At 40.3% G+C, this 16,181-nt stretch overlaps 1 protein-coding gene across 1 annotated transcript in view; it reads right to left on the minus strand.

Annotated features, from left to right (window-relative positions):
• Window positions 1-1,694: 1,694 nt before the first annotated feature.
• trpc6b (transient receptor potential cation channel, subfamily C, member 6b) overlaps window positions 1,695-16,181 on the minus strand; it is a 31,898-nt gene continuing 17,411 nt past the window's right edge. The window contains exons 6-13 of the mRNA XM_072694755.1: window positions 15,122-15,349; window positions 12,196-12,460; window positions 8,052-8,247; window positions 5,867-6,070; window positions 4,599-4,655; window positions 4,415-4,490; window positions 2,833-3,001; window positions 1,695-2,445 (exon numbers count right to left, since the gene is read on the minus strand). Of these exons, the coding sequence (XP_072550856.1) occupies window positions 2,865-3,001; window positions 4,415-4,490; window positions 4,599-4,655; window positions 5,867-6,070; window positions 8,052-8,247; window positions 12,196-12,460; window positions 15,122-15,349 (1,163 nt within the window). The 3' untranslated portion in view covers window positions 1,695-2,445; window positions 2,833-2,864. The remainder of the gene's footprint in view (window positions 2,446-2,832; window positions 3,002-4,414; window positions 4,491-4,598; window positions 4,656-5,866; window positions 6,071-8,051; window positions 8,248-12,195; window positions 12,461-15,121; window positions 15,350-16,181) is intronic.

Genomic DNA, 16,181 nt, shown 5'->3' on the forward strand with positions numbered 1-16,181 from the left:
TCGGCCATGCAGATTTCACCCTTTCAACACCCGGAGAATGCGACCCTTCCTCTCTAGAGAGGCCACATAGGAGCTTGTTCAGTCTTTTGCAGAGCCGGCCCAAGGCATACTCCAATTACACGACCGCTTAGGGCTCCCAATGCCACCAGGGGGCCCCCAAGAGCATCATGATATCATGATAAAAAATACATATTTAAAAAAAAAAGTTGGCATAGTTGGCACACCAATACTGGTTTAATCAATTCCTGCTGCTGCCACTGTTGGGCAAATGCAGATATGCGACGCTTGGGTGGTGGATAAAGGCCCGGGCGCTTCAGCGTATTGCACAATATCTCCCCTATGAAATGATGAAGCATCTGGTGCTGAGGTGGTGGTATGGGGGACCCCAAATGAAAATCTGCTCAGGGCCCAATAAAGGCTTGGGCCCGCTCTGGTCTTTTGTCACTTCAAGACTTAACTACTGCAGCTCTCTGCTGGCTGGTCTTCCCATGCGCTCCATCAGGCCCCTGCAGCTGATCCAGAATGCAGCGGCACGGGTCGCTGTGTTCCTGTAGCTGCTGCCCAGCTCATCAGATTCAGAACCCTGACTCTGGTCTACAATACCAAGACTGGACCAGCCAGCCCCTCCATACTTGATGGCGATGGTCAAAAGCCGATCTGCACCCAGAGCCCTTCCAGCTTCAAGTACGGCTCGGCTCGACCCGCCATCCTTTAAGATCCACGGAAGACGAGTGTCCAGGCTTCTGCTAGATGATTTAAAAGCTTTGATATTAAAGCCAGTGTTATGTGCTATAGTCTGTGTTTGCCATGTGGGCTCATTAGTAATTTAGCCCAGCTGTGTATTAATAGGCCAAATCTAGAAATATGGGCGATTAAATGGACGATCCAGCTCCTACCCATAGGGAATGACCAGGTCATTTAGTGTCAGCAACTGCAAATATTCACCTTAATATTCACTGAATACACTTTAATTATAAACACATAAAAAATCATAATACATTTAAAACACACTTTTATCTGTCTCTGTTGTCCCATCCCTCCCCAAAAAGTCAGAATCTGATCGGATCTGCCTTTGAGTTTGACTCTGGGTCGTCCCGCCCTTCGCAAAATGAAGATTCTGATTGGATCTGCCTCTGAGTTTAACTCTCGGTTGTCCCGCCCCTCCCTGAAATAAAGATTCTGATTGGTCCTGCTGCAGAGTTTGACCCTTAGGTCTCCCTGTTCGTGCCCGCTGGGTCAGTGTGGTGGAAATCTACATATCGGGCCGGATTAGAACCTTCATCTGGCCTTTTGTCCGAGATCCTGCTCTGTATAGGTTTTGACTGGGATGAAGAACAAGTGTGTTTTGCTGGAGCTGAGGTGCCAAACCCGACCCGGCTGTCTCCCAAAACCAGCTTAATGAAGAAGCCCCAGGCTGTTGTTTTGAGAACGCCAGGCAAGCGAGAACATTCAAGTTCAAGCAAAGGTTGGAGCCTTTGGCACAGACGAAGATCTCACAAGTCTCACAAGGTTTAAGGCTGTGTCATAACAAACGTGTCACGTGATATATCCTTTATTGGTGCTGAATTTCAGTTGTTCCTAGCACTAATACCATAGTAATTACAAGCACTGCAGGAAATATCGGTGGGGTGGAAATTCATGGGTCAGAGAGAGGTCTGAAGAGGGAACAGCAATAGGAGGACTATATCCAAAGGTGTAGAAATCACTGTTTATTTTTTCAGAATGCCATTTCCTGAAGCATACAGTATATAAAGATCAGTCTCAGCACTGGTTGTGGACCCTGATAAACCGTTGATACTGTGATACAATTGAACATATTCAGATACATATACAGCTCCTCACTACAGCTACAGGTAAGGTGCAGGATGAGGGAGAGAGAAAGGGGGGGGCACATTTCAGGGTGTTGTTATGTTGTTATAAATGTTATAAAAGGTCATGAGATGGGATTCGGCATAAGCCAGAAAAGACAGGCACAAGACAGCTGTGCGATCGGCCACATTGTGTAGCTATGAGATTTGTCAGGTGTGATAAGGTTGTAATACAGTGTTAGTCGTGTGGTCAGATCTGTGCAGTGATCTAAACGTTTGTGCCATCATCCTCTCAGTGGTCTGAGCAGCCACAGAGTGTAAACATCGCGGTTCTGAAGGTTTCTGTTATTTTTCGTGTTGTCAGTAGATATTTACTGCTATAGAAATAGCTTAAATTAAGCATTTCTGATCGCATAATGTGCACGACTCCCCGTGAGGAGAGTTTTTCGAAGCCCTCTGCTTCTTGCAGTCCCAGGAACTGGCCTACCAGTTGCAGCACATCCAGTGGCAGCTAGTGGTTCAGTTGCCTGCTGAGTGTTTCTCCCAGTCTATGCAAATGGCTCGGCATCACGAGACCTCTCCTCCAAGCGTTCGTAGCATAAGCTTGAGATGTCCTGCTTAATCTCCATCTGATCTCCTGTGGAGGAAGTCAGACTATCAGTGAGAATGCCTCAGTTATGGAAACTGAGGAAATAAGGTGAAAAGGTGAGGTTTGTGGGGCAGTGTTGGCTCCGGGCTATAATTGATGACAGGGTTGTGGGTTTAATACCCGGCTCGACAAGCTGCCACTGTTGGGTCCTTGAGCAAGGCCCTTTACCCTCTCTCTGCTCCCCGGGTGCTGGAGTTGGCTGCCCACCACTCTGGGTGTGTGTGTGTGTGTGTTCACTACCACAGATGGGTAAAACGTGGTAATGACATTGATGACAGAGACTAGGCTTCTCCAAAACAATAAAACCAGTTAATGTTGGATCACAGAAGTTTAATATCTTTTTTTTTTAAAGATCTGATCTTCTAAGTCACAAACCTGCCCGCCAGTTGCAGCACTTACGGCTGCAGCTAGTGGTTCTGCTGCCTGCTGAGGGTTTCTCCCAGTCTCCTGATGAGCTCCGCAAACTCCTCTGTCTCATGAGACTTCTCCTCCAACAGCTCGTAACGTAAGCTCGAGATGTCCTGCTTAATCTCCTTCAGCTCCCCTGCGGAGAAGGTCAGAGCATCAGTGGAAATTAGGGAATATCTAACCAGTATCATTCATTTCACTTCAATATTAGACAGAGGACACAGAGGCATTATTAATATCATGACATGTCAATGACATCTGTATTTTTTTTAATATTGAGAAACATATCGCAGATATAAAATACATTGCAATGTCAGTTTTCCCCAAATCCTGCAGCTAGAATGGGAATGCCTCACTATTCGTTATTAAAAATAGCTTAGATGAGTCAACTAATTTATGATCAACTAATCTGCAACTAAGACCCTTGCTTTATGCAGTCCCATGAACTGGCCTGCTGTAATGCTTCAACTAATTTTTTTTTATGAGTTATTCACAGTATTCCTATTCCAATCTTCACACACAATTCCAGATTTTCAAAGTTTTCTGTAAAATTAAAATACACAGAAAAAGACTGTGATTACCTTGCAGAGGATTATTGTTCAAAATGAACCTACATGTCTTTTCATTTGAATAGTTTTTAAATAATAAACATTTCTTGAGACTATTTTGCATTATAAAGTCCTGCATTAACCTAAAACTGCAAGAATGGATTTTATAAAAACATATTTAATAAAAAAAAAAAAATTTAATAATTGTAATTTTTCAGAACTATCCTAAATCAAATTCTTCTGCATAAGGTAGCGTATTCATACCTGTGTTATGTAATACACATGCACATTCAACTCTACTCTGTACTACATTCTTTAACTTTCTTTAAAGAATGTTCTTCTTTCTTTGCGTTTTTCTTTTACTTAGCTTTACCAGAGTATACTTTAGTGTACATATATATATATATATATATATATATATATATATAATTTTATAATTATAAAAATATTAATATATTAAATATAATTGTTTGTTTATTTATTTTTTTTATTATACTTATTTTGTTTTTATTTTTTATACTGATATTTATAATACTTTTAATAAATCGAGGAACTGCTAAGTAAGAATTTCACTGTACTGTTTCAACTGCCTGTTTCTGAAACTTAAAATCTGTGATGTAGCTTTAGCTTTAGCTTTTAGAGACATTTACAAACACTTAAGATGTCTGGTTTCATTCACTACTGCTGTAAACAATTCTGCCACTGGTCGTTTTCTCTAAAACGGAGCATATCACACTAAAACACTGATGATGACGTTGTTTACGTGTGAACCATTGAACTGTACAGAGGTTTTAAATCTTTAGTGAAATTCCCCTTTAAAATGAGTCCTCTATGAGATCAGGCCTCAGATTTTAACGTTTTTTCACAGTTAAAGCTGCACCTTTGTTTTCATGTATTCATGTGTGTTTTATCATCAGCTGTGTATCTGAAGTTCACAGTAAATGAGGGGAAAGGGTGCTGAATTATGGTAACACTGCAAAACAGCATCCTATATCCCGTACCTTCATTTACTTCATCGCTCTCTTTGTCCATCTGCGCTTTTATGACGTATCTCTTGATGAGTCGTTTCATGATTCTCTGTTGGGGAAAAGTGCAGACAAGGGTGACGGTGATAAGGCTGCATTTTCTAAGAGGACGAATGAATGAATGCTTCAAGGCCTGGTTATCATCATCAGGATCATTTACCCGATAGCGACTTGATCGAGGTGATCCTCTGTAATCGGAACCTTTATGTTTGCCCAGCTGAAATGAAAACAACACAACAAACATTTCCTGTAATTATTTCAGCAACGACCTGCTGGGTTCTTCTCCTTGCTATTGCGTTAATTAGACACAAGGTGGAGACATACACCTATTAATGGTGGCAATGCGAAATTTCTAGTGTCGCATTCTTTTTGTGTAAGTGGTGGAGGACCAGCAAACGTCAGACCTACAGATGTTTAAAATGTTGTACATTGTCCTGCCAGTACATATGAAACCTACAGACTCAGGACAGGGCTAGGGAAGTCAGAACTCAGACCTGGAGAGCAGATTCCTGCACAGCCGTGCGCTCGTCCTGTGCAAGCACACCTGATTCAACTCACCTGTTCGTTAATGCTAAGGTCTAGTTCTGGGGTCTTTAAATCCAGGCCTGAAAGGCCAGTGTCCAGCACAGTGAGGCGATTTCCCTCATTAGCAGACAATTTGATCCTGTTGGGCCAGGATTTGAAGGACACTGGTCTAGTTGATGTGAAAACAGCAGACTGTGCTGGATCCTGGCCCTTAGTCTCCCACCTCTGATCTAAGGACATTGTAGCTTCAGATTTATGGAGTGTTTCTTTAAAAGAGTAAACTGTGTGTCGTGATAAAATTAATCATGAAGTATCATCATATCGCCCTATCCAAGTTTAATTCTTCACGCACCATTATTATCATATTTTTATGCAATATTTCTTGCAAGTCAAAAAATTCTGACATTAATATTTTCCAAAATCACATTAAACCACTCTAAATGACTTTGCATCTGAGCTGGGCAATATGACGATATTTTTTGTATTGTGATCAATTTTTTGTTATGGTGAGAACAATATGCTTATCTAAGTGCTTAATAAACACTGATCAGTTGCAGGTTTCATTACTAACAGTGTGATTAGACTGAAGGGTTCATTAGATGAAGAGCAGCAGATGTTGAGTAGAAATCACTGTATTCAGTACAGGAGAGGATCTGAATAGTAGTTTATAAGAATCTGTAGATACTGATGTCTGTGTATCGCTAAAAAGGTCTTTAAATATTGTGATATAGTATTTTTACCATATCGCCCAGCCCTACTTTACACCATTATTAAATTATACACGAATTATAAGAAGGCCCTGTTCACTCACTTCTATGGTGACCCTGTTTTTGGTACCTTAATTTTTAGTAGCATACATTTGCCCTGCAGCCCTTTTTTACAGCTGATATGTCTGTGTCTCACTTCATTGAGCTCCGTGTCTTCCTTTTCACCGTCCTTCTGTCTGCGCAGAGGTGTCAGCAGAAGCTGCTTGATCTTGGAGGCCAGGCTAACCACTGACTTGGGACTGGGAACCAGGTTAAAAGGCACAGGCAAAGTCCCCCCTTCCTCGAAGTAGGAGAACCACAGCTTTGCCCTGGCAAACTTCCACTCCACATCTGCATCGTCCTGCCAGCCAAAACGGAAGACTAGGTTAAAGAGGATGTGGGCTACAGAGTCAGCAGCTGCAGTAAATATGCTGGGAATGCAGCTATGTGATTATTTTCACCCCTATTAATCATTGCATGTCCTCAAAGGACCAAAATGAAAGGGCTTCAAGCGTAATCTATTAATCATAACGATAACTCAAAGCAGCCTCTGAGTACAGTGAACTCCCCAGAGAACTATCAGACACATTTGTTGAGTTTAGCTTTTGGTAATTAATGTTTAGGTAAGGTAAAGGATCCAGGGAATTGAGGTAAACTGAGATGCTGGTGCTGTCGTCCCGCTGCTTGCACACAATCACTCTATCAGGTTTGTGGATGGTGGAGCGGAGGGATGCCAGTGTTTCAGGGTGCTCCCATGTCTGTGTTACCTTCTGGCTTCTCCCTTTAAAATAGGCTGTTTAAAAAGTCAGACCTGCTGGAGCCGTCAGAAGCACCCTGATAATGTTCACGTTCTCTGTTTTCCAGAAATCCAATTAGTACTAATTCTATCTATCCGTCCACCTGAAATGAAAGACTGACCGCTTGGCTCCCTGCTAGACGCACCTGACCAGCTGCCCACCCCACCAGACCTGCTGCTGAGCTCTCCTGCTACTCCTTCTACTCCCGGTCTACCACCCTCCTGCTACTGAACTCTGCCTACTGACCATGTTGAAGTTTACATGGACTCTATTTGCTACTCTTATTAATATTACCACCATAACCCATCATTACTTTGATTATTCTTACCATCTCTACTATGATTATATTAGATTTACTATATTATGATAATATCAGCACACAGAGGAACAGTTTAGGTAGTTTGGTGACTTTTATAATCAACCATTTATAAATGGTTCTGATCAGAGGAGGATAGATGAGCCGGGCCCCCCTTGTGAGTCTTGGAGTCTTGGGGGGGGGGGGGGGGTATGTTAATGTTGATCTCTTGTCCTAATACTGAATTCCTGTAAAGCTGCTTTGTGATAATAGCAGTTGTAAAAAAGCCAGACTCTGACACTGAACTGAACTGAATTGAAGAGAATAGAATTGAATAGAAAGGCTGCATGACCTTGAAGCATCAGTGAAATACTGTATATCAGAATGTCTAGCAGCTACATGCTCATACATGTTCAGACGCACCAAATTAGAATAGAAAGCTGCTGATATTAGAATAAACACTAATAATAACACTCCTACAGAAAGTGGAGGTGGTTTTCCGTCACTGTGTTCATCATTAGAACATCTCCAAAGTTCTCCTCTCTCATGGAGTCTAGTATTATTTAGAGTTCTCCTCAGATCAACACCTGGTTTGGTGGTAAATCAGGGCTTAATGATGGTAAATCAGGTGAGCTGCTGCTGCTGCTGCTGATGGAGTTGAACACATCCTCCACGCTGTGCTGGCTGGACTGGGGGGCGTCCAGGAGAACCCTGGAGGAACCGAGCTCTGTTCTTCAGACTAGCTCACCGACAAGCTTTCTTCAGAATGAGAAGCTCTTGTTTCTCCTTTTTACTGGATTTATGTTCAGCTGCATCCACTATTCTGGAACACAGTGCTTCCACTGCTCCACAGCTCAATGCTGGGGGGCTTTACACCCCTCTACTAGCCCACGCCTGGCATTATTAGGCAGCATGGTGCCGATAGGTTCATGATGTTGATCTGCTCCAGAGAGTCCTATTCTATTGGCAGTACTGCTCTACATGGACCAGACAAGCTGTGTTTGTGTGTGTGTGTGCATTTGCACATCTGTCAGCAGCAATGGATGCAGCTTAAAGTAGCTGAATGCATTCATTAGAAGGGGTGTCCGAAAACTTTTGGACATATAGTGTATGTTGAAGGCAGATCATGATTATAAGTGAGGTACTGACTGACATTTACAGGAATGCTCAGAATTTCAAGATTTTAAGGATTTAATGAATTGGATAGTGTGTATGTATGTGTGTGTGTGTGTGTGTGATGTCCAGATTACCTCAATTTCCTGAAACGAGCTGTTGATCATAGCAATGAGCATGTTGAGCAGGACGATCACCATGGTAACGTTGTACACTCCATAAAGTACATAGCCGATGTTTTCGATGAACTTGTGTCCGTTATTAATGACCACTGATTTGACCTCGGAGAGTCCAAAAATAGCCCAGAATAACGTTTTAAAGCTCTCCTCGACGCTGGATGGGGGGTGGGGGGTGGGGGGGGGGTAGAGAAGAACGGTTAAATAGTGTGTGTGTGTGTTTTCAAAACAGAAAATCATTAAATTTCATAAACCAAACATTTAGGCCATTAGTGTGTTTGCACACTGCAGCATTAGCCTGGACGAGGTTAAACCACCGTAAACACGGAGCACCTAAACAGGATTCTGCTGTTTATCTCTCTCAGGATGAAAGATAAGCATTAGAAACAGCATTAGCCCTCGCTCCTCAAGGCCAGTTTAACAGCCATGACATTTCATGTCAAATCATTTAGCCCTTCCCGGAAAAGTCACCCTGGAACCTTGCAGTAAAATAAGAAAACTCGCTAATCTTAGGCCTAAATTGACCTATGACCTTTATCAATCCAATCTGCCCTGTTCACAAGCCAGAGACCTCGCTTCATTTATTTAATTTCCAATTAAAATGGCCATTAAGTTCAGTTAAGTCATTTATCATCATCAGGAAAAAAAAGCAGGATGCATATTTACCAGAAAATAATACTGAATCCTCAAAAACAGAGCAGATCAGTGTTTGGTGAGTTCAACACGCCCAGCCCAGTTAAACCACAAACTCCAAAAATCTATTGTCCCCCTGTACTGAGTGAAGTAGTTTATCAGCCAACGCATGTTTAGTGTCTAGCTAGCTTATTTAGTTTGCCAGTGGAGCTACAACCCAGTGTATACTATATATGTCCAAATAGTTGTGGACACCTCTTCTAATGAATGCATTCAGCTACTTTGAGTTGCACCCATTGCTGCTGACACAGATGTGCAAATGCACACACAGCTTGTCTAGTCCTTGTAGAGAAGTACTGCCAATAGAGTAGGACTCTCTGGAGTACTGGCACTATTGGCACCATGCTGCATAATAATGCCAGGCGTGGGCTAGTAGAGGGGTATAAAGCCCCCAGCATTAAGCTGTGGAACAGTGGAAGAACTGCGTTCTCTGGAATGATGGTGGAGGAGCTCCATTCAGTACTTTTGAATGGGATGAGTTGGGGAGTTGGGGATGATGAGGTGTGGTCTGGTGATCATCAACCTACATCCTGACCTCACTAACGCTCTTGTCACTGAATGCAATCAGATCCTCACAGCAATGCTTCATTAGAATCTAAGTCTTCTTCTTTGGACAGTAGAAGCAGTTACTCCAACAAAAGCAGGATCAGCTCTTTTTTAATGCCCTTGATTTTGGAAGAAACAGTGAATAAGCAGGTGTCCCAATACTTTTGTCCATATAGTGTATCTCCTGTGAAATGACTAACTAAATAAATAGAGGGCGGTCTCAGACTTATGCGCAGTTGTACGTATCAACTGGGGACGCACCGATCCATCTTTTTCTGTTCAGATACCGATACATGAACCTTACGTATCGGCCGATACCTGATACCGATCCGATATCGTTGTTAAAATAATAAACCATATACCTGACCATCTGGGAGAGACATCAGGCATCAGGATTGGTGTAATCAATACTAAGTTAGTAAAATAAATTATAACAAATGAACACAGATATAAATTAACCCAATTTCTGTTTATTGGTCACTAAAATGAATAACTGTGCTGGACCTCGGCACAGAGTCGTCTGGGCTCAGGACTTTTATTCTGAAATTCTGTCTGTCTGTGAGACTAAAGAGGAGCTAGCAGCAATGTGTATGGCATCTGTAGTTTACTTTGATCCTGGGTTATGCAATCTAGAAAACCAGGGGTGAGAGAATTGGGATCCGTGAATGGATCGGTCCTTTGGATCAGACTAATTATTCGATAGCCGATTCAGCAAATTTTGTTAGTTTCAGGATCGATATCCAATCCTAGTATCGGATCAGTGCATCCCTACTATCAGGGCCGTTGGGAGATCAGATTGGCTACATTCTCTGAAAGTAGTTCTTCTAAACTTCTGTCGACTGTGCTACTCACTTTATACGACTGAACATCCTTTGGCCTGTTTACATATCCACTCTCCAGTGTCCAGTCCACTCATTGCATGTGAGTCATTCAATTTGCCAGACGCCCACTGGCAGTATGGCTTTAGCTGTTACTGCCAATGGCTTTCTGATGTTCGCATGTATGTGACGAATGAAAGCATGAATAAACTAGAAATCACTGGGGAAATGTCGAACAATCCTCAGAGTCAACGGCACTTGAAAATACTTCAGTTGTTTAACAAATCAAACATTTGTCAGTAAAAACGTTTGATCTTGAAATTAATTAACATCCATATCTGAAGGTTGTTTGAAAGGCCTCACTCTAGTTTAAAGTCCAGATCAGAAAAGTGCCTTCCTGAACCTTCATTCATTATTCAGAAGCTTTCAGAATGTGTCGCTTCCTGTCAAAAGTTTAAAGACACCTAGGTGTCCAAACATTTTAATAAATAACCATGTTTCTTTTGCAATAATGTAACATGTTTAACAGGTTGTCTAACAATTACAAGGCTTTTAAATCACCTAATCAATCCGTTTTCTTACCTCATTTGACAAAACATACTTTTAAATATATTATAATATAGATCACATATATATTAACATTTACTCAAAGCAACTGCTTAGGTGTTTTGTGTATTCACACAAATTTGTTTATAATATTACTAAATTATTGAATTTAAGCTATACAAAGTTTATCATATTTGATAATCAACAAATTAGGAATTAAAATAAAATAAATAAATTATTAATTATAAATTATGTTAAAATAGAAAGTGTATGAAAATACATTTCTGTGCGGGATAATAAAAATGAAAATGTCTAAAACCATTGCAATACTTTAAACCTAAAACTAAACATATTCTGAATCGGAGTTCACTGTATATACACTGTACTGTCCTTTCATGCTTCCATACATTATTGTGTGGAGAAACACATATAAAACCATAACACATCCATTTTACATGCAACAGAAGCTATAGAAGCTATAAGAATTGTAAGTCGATCAGACTTTTTTAAATCAATCATTATTATTGCAAATATAATGTAAAAAGCACAAAGCAATTTACTTTTCAGAAGTTATTTAACATTAGAGTAAATATGAACACAGGGGAATAAGTATGTTTGAAAAAATACATGTTAATCTTGGTTAAAAGTGGTGGAGTAGCTGTGAGAAGGAACTAAGGATGTGTAGTTCACATTGCAAATTAAAGTTTTAAATAATTCATATTTTATAAAATGTTTAAATACAAATATATAAAAACCTGAAAGTTTTCAGAGAAAGTTTCTGATTTGTCCCTGCACTGTCTAAAAAACAAAAGTGAAAAAATATATTATATGTATAATAATATATATATATATATATATATATATATATAATATATATAATATTATATATAAAGCTAACGCTGTAGTCAAAACCTTTTCAATTAATACTTTTGTATTTGTTTATCAAATGCTAATTGATGTAAGACTTCTTATTGTGTTTCTATTTATTTATTTTATTTTTTGCTTTGTGAATACATTTTGAAAAAACTTGAACTTGAACATGAATATTCTAACTCTAAGTCAAACTGCACTCAGCAAAAAGTCAAATGTATGTGGACACCCCTTACACTAAACAAGTTTGATTATTCAGCCATTCCTATTACTAACAGGTGCATAAATCAAGCATATAGTCCAGTAGTCTTCATAGACAAACACTGACTGGGTTGAAATAAGGAGCTCAAAAGTCACGTTCTCAACAAACCAGTCTGATTACTGACAAGCTCGAGCTGCCCGGTTCAACTGTCAGTGCAGTTCTTGTACAAGAAGAAATATGACACTGATATAAGCTCACAGGGAAGCCCATGGAATAAAACATTTGTCTATCTTTGTTTGCAACACTCACGCCTGAGGTACAAACTGCACCTGGAAGCAACGTCAATGTATAATCTGTCAGTTATGAGCCACCTAAATTTTGGGTTCCAGGTGACACTCATACAGTGTACAGCAGACATCAGCTTACTTACGTTGTGAAGGCATTGTTCTGCTTTGCGCCAAGGTAGTAAGAGTAGAGGTTAAACATGCCGATCATGAAGGCCACAAACACCATGATGAAGATCACCATGAACTTGAATATGTCCTTAACAGTCCTGCCCAGGGAAATCTGCAATGGGCCAAAGCTTTCGTTGGCAGGCAGGATGTAAGCAATCCGAGAGAAGCTCAGCACCACAGCAATGGCATAGAGACCCTCTGAGATCAGCTGGGGGTCTGAGGGCACCCAGTAGACACGTGCTAGATGAAAAACAAAACCCTGGTAAGTCAGGTGCAGATGTGCATGGGTGTAAAGGCAGCTCTAATTGTCAATTAACATTTTGATTAATACAAACAAAACAGACAGAAAATGAAACTTAAGATTTAAAGTTCAGGTGAAGTCATTATTACTGATTTCTCTAATGGTATTACCTTCTGTTCATTACGAATCATTACGATCTAGAATTAGCTGATGAACTGATCTAGAATACGATGATGAACTGATCTAGAATTAGATGATGAACTGATCTAGAATTAGATTATGAACTGATCTAGAATTTGATTATGAACTGATCTAGAATGAGCTGATGAACTGATTGAGAATAAAATGATGAACTGATCTAGAATTAGCTGATGAACTGATCTAGAATATGATGATGAACTGATCTAGAATTAGATGATGAACTGACTGAGAATGAGCTGATGAACTGATCTAGAATTAGATGATGAACTGATCTAGTTGATGAACTGACTGAGAATGAGCTGATGAACTGATCTAGAATGAGCTGATGAAGTGATTGAGGATAAAATGATGAACTGATCTAGAATTAGCTGATGAACTGATCTAGCGGATAAACTGACTGAGAATGAGCTGATGAACTGATCTAGCTGATGAACTGATCTAGAATAAGCTGATGAACTGATCTACAATTAGCTGATAAGCTGATCTAGAATTAGCTGATGAACTGATCTAGAATTAGATGATGAACTGATCTAGAATTAGATGATGAACTGATCTAGCGGATAAACTGACTGAGAATGAGCTGATGAACTGATCTAGCTGATGAACTGATCTAGAATAAGCTGATGAACTGATCTACAATTAGCTGATAAGCTGATCTAGAATTAGCTGATGAACTGATCTAGAATTAGATGATGAACTGATCTAGAATTAGATGATGAACTGATCTAGCGGATAAACTGACTGAGAATGAGCTGATGAACTGATCTAGCTGATGAACTGATCTAGAATAAGCTGATGAACTGATCTACAATTAGCTGATAAGCTGATCTAGAATTAGCTGATGAACTGGTCTAGAATAAGATGAATTAATGTAGAATAGGAATAAACTATTAATGTATGTTTTACTAGGACCTGATGCGTCTGTGTATTGTGTACAGACATTAATAATCAAGTGCAGATCCTCCTCTCCAGGCCTCCAGGCTCTATATTAACAAATGACAAATGTGTAAAATCATGTTGCCCACAGAGCCTGTCAGCTAAATGTCAGCTAATCCAGAGTCGCCACTGCAGTGAAAACGGAGATAGAAAAGACAGCATAAAGGAAACAGAAGGATGGAATCTGGAGATGGATCAATGGACAGATGACAGAATGAAAGGAGGATGGGAGAACAGAGAGAGTGCACTGAGCCAGCGTCCCTGCCAGATCACTGAATGTCCTCAAATCCATCCTTATTATTTTAAGCCTATTTTAAGACTATTAAGCCAGTTCAGCTCACAACACTTACTCATTAAACTCAATGTGAGGAGATGTTCTGTTGCTCTTAACAGGATTGCTGCTACAGTAAATGAACTCCCTGTACTGTCTATAACACATATATACACATATATAACATATATATAACAACTTTTCACACTGACGTAAATTCAACCTACAAAATAGTTGTACTCTTTTTTTATATATATATTTTTGTCATTATTATTTTTGTCATCAATAAGTATAAGATAAGATAAGGACACACATACAAGCCCAGCAGTAATTTCAAAGGAGATGTCATTAGCTGGAGCTGCTTCTTCTGCCAATATAATGCAATGTTACTGTAATTTAGCACAATTTTACAAAACCATACAAAGTCCAGAATAGGTCAGAATACATGAAATATGACATATTATAGGTTAAATCTATTAGAAATGAGATGCTTGAGATCCTTCTCCCATCTCCACAAAAACAGCTTGGACCATTACCAGACCTGAACCATTAAAAAAATAGTTTGAAAAATATTTTTTTTATATTTAGATTTTTCTGTGATGTTTTCCCCTTTTCCTTTTAGTTTGGTACTGTCAATTAACCCACCCATTCGAAGCTCCCCCTAGTACTAGCAATGCTCCCGACACTACATTTACTGTTTACTGTTTACTCAAGAAGAACCTCAGCTAGTTTAAATAGACTAAAATTCTAATCTCTAATCTTAGACTCTACTAAACACAAGTCAATATGGAGACCATAATACTCTTCTCTTCGCCTGAGTACTCTCAGAAGAGGAGGGTCTTCAGTCTGGGTTTGAGGACAGCGAGTGTTGGACTCTGCTGTTCGGACACCCAGGGGAAGTTCGTTCCACCACTTCGGTGCAGGACAGTAAAAAGTCTGGACGCTCGTCTTCAGTGGATCTTAAAGGATGGCGGGTCGAGCCGAGCCGTGCTTGAAGCTGGAAGGGCTCTTGGTGCAGATCGGCTTTTGACCATCGCCATCAAGTACGGAGGATAAGGACCTAACACGCTAACAGTAGACAGAGAGAGAGATGGCAAGCCAGCAGTTCTGTCTGTAATAATAATACTAATAATAATAACTGCCAATAATTTGCTGGTACGTTTCCTGGACTGAGTGAGGTGTGTTACAGTAGGACTGCTGTGGTTCTGTGGAATGGTTCTAACTCCTGGCTTAACAGTGCGCCCGAACTTACCCAAGCGGTAATACTCAATCTCGAAGGGCAGCGTTATGTTTGAGAGGTCCGTGTAGCGCTCGTCCACGTAGCTCTGAGCGGTGTAAGCGTGCCAGAAGGCCATGAACCGCGCTATGAACGATGTCACGAATATGGCCAGCATTCCGAAGTCCAGCAGGTTCCAAGGTTCCAGCAGATATTCCCGGGGACCTTGAGACCAGATTTCTTTGCATTCGGCCCAGATCATTCCTTTAAAGATGGATGAGCAGGAATGATGATAATGACTGGCATTGCATTTGAGTTATAAGTAGATAAAATACCCTAAGGACACACATACACACATTCATTTCAGAGGAGACATCATTAGCTGGAACGATCCATATGTCTTTGCTTCTTCTGCCAATATAATGCAATGTAACTGTAATTTAACCCAATTTTACAAACCATATATAGGTCAGAATACATGAAATATGACATATTATAGGTTAAATCTATTAGAAATGAGATGCATGACCTTCTCCCATCTCCACAAAAACTGCTTGGACCATTACCAGACCTGAACCATTAGTGATGTAATGAATCTGTACGATATAAGAGCCACTGCTGTCCTCTATGGACTGTGCATATGAGCCAGAGCTTTTAAGCAGGGCTGTTTGGGTAGGCTGCTGGTAGGTTGCTGGGATGACAGATGGTAAAAAGGTTGACGAGTTATGGCTCCTCCATGGTTTGCACTGTCCTTGACCCTGAGGCAGTCAAGAGTTATTTAAGGCCAGCAGTGTGGGAACTGTCCTTCAGCTTAGCGGACTGTGAAAGTAGACGGAACGGTTCTAGAGGGGGTGATTGGTTGGATGATCGGCCCAGGCTCTGCTGGTATCAGAACTGGGAATTCTGGTCTTCTGAACTGGGAATATGCCATTTTATTTGAAGTCTAAGACTGATGTTCTATGTTCATTCTATCATGTTTGTGGATGTTTGACCATATGCTCTGTATAGTGAGGCTGTAAGAAAATTACTTTATAAAAAAATCAATTACAATGTCCAAATATTTGTGGACACCCATTTTAATCGATGCATTCAGCTA

Source organism: Salminus brasiliensis, chromosome 13 (genome assembly GCF_030463535.1).
Source record: "Salminus brasiliensis chromosome 13, fSalBra1.hap2, whole genome shotgun sequence".
Lineage (NCBI taxonomy): Eukaryota > Metazoa > Chordata > Actinopteri > Characiformes > Bryconidae > Salminus > Salminus brasiliensis.